At 50.6% G+C, this 7121-nt stretch overlaps 1 protein-coding gene across 1 annotated transcript; it reads right to left on the bottom strand.

The window, feature by feature from the left end:
• Positions 1-403: 403 nt before the first annotated feature.
• On the bottom strand, positions 404-2865 carry LOC119282192 (sister chromatid cohesion 1 protein 1-like). The gene is made up of 6 exons (XM_037562507.1): positions 2575-2865; positions 2414-2472; positions 2251-2295; positions 2155-2174; positions 1992-2068; positions 404-588 (listed from the first exon to the last, which is right to left on the bottom strand). The coding sequence occupies exons 1-6, from the start codon at positions 2640-2642 to the stop codon at positions 447-449; spliced, it is 411 nt and encodes a 136-aa protein (XP_037418404.1). The 5' UTR covers positions 2643-2865; the 3' UTR covers positions 404-446.
• Between the last annotated feature and the right edge of the window lie 4256 nt (positions 2866-7121).

Here is a 7121-nt window from a genome sequence, read left to right as displayed (position 1 = left end):
CCATTAGTATCTGGTATACTAATGGCGCACCAGTGATGCGTCATTAGTATCTGGTATACTAATGGCGCACCACTGGTGCGCCATTAGTATAGGCTACGGTGCGCCATTAGTATGCCTCCCAGGGGCCATGTATACCCAGGTGCTTTGGCATACTAATGGCGCACAATCACGGGATGCGCCATTAGTAATCGCGGCATACTAATGGCGCACTGACCAGTGATGCGCCATTAGTATGCTTTGTCATACTAATGGCGCACTGTCATGTGATGCGCCATTAGTATGAATATTAGGTTTTTTTATTTTTTTATTTTCTGTTTTTTGCACAGGTTACAAAATGTATAATTTGACAAAATATAGACAGCACACATCAACAACAGATTCATCGAATACAATAGAAGATTAGTCTTTGAATACAATTCATCATATTAGTCTCCGAATACAATAGACTAACACAGTTTCAACTTCCAGAATACACAGATGACAACGATTACCATTCCGCGGAACCTAGTAGTATCAGTATCTGTGAAAAACACGGGCTGCTCCACCTCCATATCCACCGCGTTCTCTGGCAGTGTTACTGCTTCATACCTGCAAGAAGCAGCACTTTTAGATAAAAATGACACACTGTTTTCTTAATCTTAAGACATATCATTCTCCATAAAACCCTTTTCTCAATGGCAATGACACAGTAGCAAGAGGTTAAATATCTCATTTGGAGTGCTAACAAACTTCCAAAGGCAAGCGACAAGAGTCCGCGCTCTGAACATGACAGAATATTAAGATATGTTAACAGTTTTCCAAGGTGATAAAGATCCCCTCTGAACATAGCATTATTTCTCAAGTACCATTACAACCCCCAGATCTGCTATAATTAGACCATCCAGTCTCAAGAGATTGACTGATATTGAATAAGAAACCAATACCAAAATAATAAGTCAGCACTGAACAACCCAAAATCAACCGATATCAGTCAATCCCTTGCACCTGGAGCTGATTAAAATTGACTAACCCAGACATAACAATCAGCAACATACAAAGACATAAATACCTGCATGAACCCTTGCATCAACAGCTATAACACCCAAACGACCCCCCCTTAGGCAAAGTTGCAACCCATGAATTTAATCAAGCAATGAGAATATCAAGATAGGAGACACAAAATCATATGAAGGTCTATATGAATAGCTGCTGCCCCACAAACACAAGAACAGAGTCAAGTTATAGCAGGATCACACAGCGAGGGCCCATGGCTAGGGCTGTGCGTCCCAGTTACATTTCACAGCATGGACCCATGGCTAGGACTGTGCATCCCAGTTACATTTCACGCAATCAGTGATATGGCATCATCAATAAAATTCTAGAAACATCTGAAAACACCACAAAGTAGTGCCGTTGGTCATTGTAAAATCAGTAGTGCACAATGGAGCACACAGCAATAGTTACCAAGCAAGCTGACAGACTGACAGTGTTGTTAGGCATCTTAAGAAATTTCATAAACACAGAAAGTTCAGTTGCTCATACAGCCACTTTGGCACCTTGCAACAGCCTCCAATCTAAACCATCAGACTAACACCACACGGTCTAAAGACACAAAGAAAATTCCATTTCCACAGAGAAATGGACACCAACTCTCCATCATCACCACGCAAACACATTCAGAAACTTCTACTAGAAACATCTGAAAACATCGCAAATCACATATCATCGTAAACTCAATACTGTACAATGCAGAACACACCAATTGGTAACAAGCAAGCTGACAGAGACTGCATTGCTATCGAGCCTCTCAGAAATTTCATAAACAGGCAAAGTTAAGCTGTCCATACATACAGCCACCTTGGTACCCTGCAAACCATCAGGCTAATACCACGCGGTCCAAACACACAAAGAAAACCCCATTCCAGAGAGAAATGGACGCCGGCTCCGCATTATCAGGACACAAGCACATTCAGAAACTTGTAGAAGGGCATGGAGACGGAGAGCGCACTCACTTGGCTTGAGCCTTGCCCTTGGGGAGGACGGTGTGGTCCACGGCCGGCCTGATCTTCCATGCCTCGTTGATCTCAATCTGCGGAAGAAATCAGCGCAAGCGTAAACCCAACCACCAAATTACCAAGCAGGATGAACTGGGCAAGACTGGAAGTCAAAGTTTACCAGAAGACGGGACACATCATCTGCGAGGAACAGTTGGAAACGATGAGAATCTGAACATTTCGACAACAAAAAAGTGCAGCAAGCAGATGGACTGACCGTAGAGAAGCTTCACCTTCCTCTCGTACACGATCACCACGCCGCCTGCTCATCACGCGCACAGGCAACAACAGCAACAAACACGCGTCACATCCCTGGGGGAGAACAGGAACGAATCCGGCGAGGGAAAAAAGGAGCGAAATGACCCGAAGGGACGGCTCACCCATGAGGATCCCGGAGAGCCTGAGCGCCATGTGCACCGACGGGTTCAGGATCTCCTCGCTGCAGCAGCGTCAGACACAGCGCGGCACACGCGGTTTAGAATCGGGGCGGACCGCGGGCTCAAAGCAGAGAGAAATTGGCGGGATCGGGTCGGGGGCTCACCAGATTTTGATGATGTCGAGCTTGTCGAGGCGCTTGCGGTTGATCTTGGCGTGGAGCGTGGCGGCCATCCTGCGGCGGGGACAGGGGAGCAGAGGAGCGTCAGAGGAGATCGAGGCGACGGGGAACCCGCCGCATTGGGAGCGGATCGGACGGGCGCGTCCGGAAACGCCCCGGACCGAGCGGGAAAACGCGGGACGGGCGCAATCGGCGGCCGGCGGCCGCGACCGAGGGGGGCGAGAGGCGGCGGCCGGCGAGGGAGGGAGGGAGAGAGGGGAGGGGACGCACCATATCTGGCCGAGCGGTGCCTTCCGCGCGAGGAGCTGGTGCGAGTAGAACATCTTGGATACTAATGGCGCACCCACTACCTGGTGCGCCATTAGTAGTTACAACTACTAATGGCGCACTTAAGCAGGATGCGCCATTAGTATGTTTGGACAGGCGCATTAGTTCAAAAACAAAAATTTTGATACTAATGGCGCACCTTTTACATGATGCGCCATTAGTAGTTTCAACTCTAATGGCGCATAAGAAGGTGGTGCGCCATTAGTATATACTAATGGCGCACCAACTTTCTGGTGCGCCATTAGTGTCAATCTCATCTATAGCCCTTTTTCTAGTAGTGGTGGTTAGTGCGTAAAGGCCAAAGGCCAACTCAGAACAAATACCCAAACCTGTTAGTGCATTATTAAAAGGAGTGACGGCTGTCGGGACAAGTCCGGAGCTATCACCCCTCCTGGGTGATACCGCTAAACAGCCAGCCGCCACTATCACATCGCACGGGTGCTCTCCGGGCCCGCCCGGCTTTCACAATGGTCTCCAGTAAAGTCAAGGTAACTGTGTGTCCAGACATCAAGGGGAAAACCCGAGGAATCACCCCCGGTGGATTCCACTCAATGTAATCATCAAGGTGAACGTAAGAGGGACCACCCTCGAGGTTCACACTTGAGGTGTTGAACGACAGAGCCGTATCGGTAATGGTGAAAGAGGAAATCACCCTCGATGACCACGACCGAATAGCTACACTACAGAATTATCATCAGTAGTGTGTTATGAGGGATCACCCTCGGCACTCGATAGTAGCTCTGTAGAGTCGAGCAACTAAAGGGGCGTGATGTGATGTGAGGTGTCGGGCTCTGGTCGTCGATCACGCCGATCGAGGCGTCGATGATGAAGCAGGGGCAACAAGGACAAGTGGGGGGGTCACTGATGGATCACTAGCCAACCTATACTAAGCAGTTTAGGATAAGCAGGTAGGTAACAATAGCAGGTACAAAAGCAGGCTATGCATCAGAATAGGAGCAAACAATAACAATAGCAAAATCTAATGCAAGCATGAGATAATAGAATGGGCGATATCGGGATGAAGGGGGGGCTTGCCTGGTTGCTCAGACAAGAAGGAGGGTCGTCGTCGACGTAGTCGATCACAGTGGCATCAGCAGCGGTCTCGGGGTCTACCGGAGAGAAGAGGGGGAAGAAACAATAAATACATAGCAAGCAAGAGCATAACAGGACAACAGACAGAGCTAGACGTGTTCTAGCGCGGTGCTAGGCGATACTGGCGAAGGGGAAACATCCGGGAAAGTTTTCCCGGTCCCGGACGTCTGTCAGACAGATGAACCGGAAGGGAAAAATTCAACGTTTGCTATGCTAGGGACGTGTGGCGGGCGAACGGACCACGTGTTCAAATTCGTCTCGTCGTTCTGGGCAACTTTCATGTAGAAAACATTTTCATCCGAGCTACGGTTTATTTTACACGATTTTCTAAAGTTTTAATAATATTCTAAAAATTTCAGGATTTAATTTGATTTGGGTTGACCAAGTAAAATTGACTAGTCAAAAGGAGAGTTGTGACCCACATGTCATAGGCTAATTTTTAATCTAATTTATCTTTTTATCTAACAGTAGGATCCACATGCCATATACACTACACTTAACCACTCATTAGACTAACTACTAATTAGCTGCTAACCTAAATAGGGCCCGGTCTCATCCAGAGACCCAGCCGGCCATACACACACATGGCCGCACACACACACAGCACGCAGCATAGCACACATCACACACACACAGAGCACGCACACACAAAGCTAGGGGTTAAATCTGTTCTCTGTTAACAGAAGAATGCAATTTATGATTTTCATAGGATGTAATCCATGCATCAAGTGGATTTGGTCCAATGGAAACATTTCAGCCTTGTCAAGTGTACTACTTACTCATATTATTTTTACACATATTAACAACTGTTTAACCCCTGATTAGGGACTGTTTAGGGAGTTAGTCAACGTAGAATTTGAAAAGCTACCTAGCAGCTACAGTACCTAAAATGCTAGTACAGGCAAGGCAGCGGCGGTAGCAGATTAGCAGTACAGCGGCGGCTATGCGGAGCAGGGCCGCGGACGTACGACGCGGTACAGCAGGCGGGCGCGGCCGGTCGAGCGCGAGCCGTTAGGCGCGGGGCTAGCGCACGGGAGGCAGAGGCGAGCTGCAGGCGACGGTCGCGGCAGAACCAGCAGCAGGGGGTGCGCGATCGGGCAGAAGGCGTGCGCAGGGCAGCAACAGTACGCACGAGCAGCAGGTGCGCGCGGCTGCAGGCACGAGCGGGCGCGGGGCGGAGCAGGGCGTGCGTGACCAGAGACGCGCGAGCACGGACAGCGGCCCAGTGAGCGCGAGCTCCGACGGCGTCGTGCATGGCAGAGACGGCGGCCTACGGCGGTGGTTCGAGGGGGAAATACATGGGGGATCGGAGGAGGGGCTCACCGAGGAGCACAAGGAGGCTCGGTGTGAGGTTTAGGAGCTGCAGGGGAAGCCGGAAGGGGTCGGGGCGGAGTGGATCGACGACGGCAAGCTCCGGGCACCGAGGGCGAAGGAGACGGCGTAGGCGTCGCTGTGCAGCTTCACCGGTTGGCCTCGGGCGTGTGCAGGACGAGGACGACGCCGGGAGGCCGTAGGACCGCTCGACGAGGCCGTTGGGGAGGAGTTCGGGGACGATGACGGTGCGACGGAGACGAGGACGACGCGGCGACCTCGGGCCCAGTGGGGGAGGCCTTTTGTTTTTCTTTGATTTTTTTTGATTTGCCTCTGTTCCCTATTTAAAAGAGCTACTGAATTTATTTTTGTTAAATGTGGCACTTTGCACAAAAATAGATAGGAATAAAGTGAGGTTGCATAAAAACTTTGGGGTCAGAAGGAGTTGGCTAACCATTTTTAGAAATTGGAAAGGCCAATTCAATTATTGTTGGACCACAAGATAAAATCCTAAAGGCACTTTGGGAACTCAAATGAGGTTGGTTCCAACCTGACAAATATCCAGGGATTATTTGCCACACTTTGAACATTTTAGTTTTCATGTTTGGCAATTTGAATTTTAGACTTTGATTTGAATTTGAAATTTGAACCGGTTTAGAACCAACGTGAGTTTAACAACAGTAATCATGATAATGTGGCATCATTAGGAGAGAATTGCTGTAGCTTAATTATCAGGGCATCACACCACCATTGCTGAGCCGCCACCCCGACGGCCCGGCGCGCATGTCCGGCGGCTCTGGGATGTTGGCCTCGAACAGGAGCCTCGACTCCTGTTCACGGAGCGAGCGGCGACCGAAGCCGTTGGCCGCCGCCTCGTCGCCGGGGAAGCGTTCAGCCATTGGGGAGGGAGGGCTCGGATGAGGCGCACGAGAGAGGGAGAGGGAGGGCTCGGCGGCGGCGGTGCACGGCAGAGGGAGAGGGAGAGGGCTCGGCGGCGAGGGCTGGTGTGGGCTAAGGCGAGGAGGGCGCCAGCTTATATAGCCGCGCACGTATGCACGCGTGGCGGGAGGGGAGGCGACGCCGCGCCGCCCCGTGACGCGCCGCCCATGAGGAATCAATGGCAAGGCTGACCGTCGGTGGCAGCGCGACAGCCTTGGCATTGATTGCCGCGGGAACCGAGGCGATGAGGGCGACGAAGCGCCCATCTCGCTGACTAGGTAGCCCCGCGGTTGCTTCGCACCAAAACCACTCACCCTGGCGCCCCCGGGCGCCCCCCAGCGCACTGGGTTCGGCCTGGGTCCGCCGACGCTGATTTCGGCCCAGGCCGACGAGAAAAAGCTCCTGAGGGCGCGACTAGGCCGTTTTTTCGGTGTCGGCGCGAAAAAAGCGCCTGGGGAGACTGTTCTGGGGGGCGCGGCTGGAGATGCTCTTACTAACCGGCCAGGCCAGTTTTTCTTTCGGTTGGTTGATTCGTTTGGTGCATCTATACATTATATTTTGCCTTTTCTTTTCCTCTGTTTTGAGATTTAAAAAAGCAAATACAATGTTGAGAGCTTTACCAATGCTTAATCTCATCCGTCGAAATTTATACTCGAAGTGACCTGAGCTAGTAATTAGCAAAAAAAAATTTTTGCAGTCCTGGTCCTTAGTTTCTAACGTATTGTTATAAAAACTCTTAACTCTTACTTTCTCTGCAAACCTTAGACTAAGAGAAAGGTGATTGTATCCTCGAAGCGCCCCCCTCCCCACTCTGTTAGAGCATCTCTAACCGCGCCCTCAGAACGGCCTTCCCAGGCGCTTTT

Source organism: Triticum dicoccoides, chromosome 3B, assembly GCF_002162155.2.
Source record: "Triticum dicoccoides isolate Atlit2015 ecotype Zavitan chromosome 3B, WEW_v2.0, whole genome shotgun sequence".
NCBI classification, from domain to species: Eukaryota; Viridiplantae; Streptophyta; class Magnoliopsida; order Poales; family Poaceae; genus Triticum; species Triticum dicoccoides.
The sequence above is the reverse complement of the archived record's forward strand: the minus strand, read 5'-3'. Positions and strand labels throughout refer to the sequence as shown.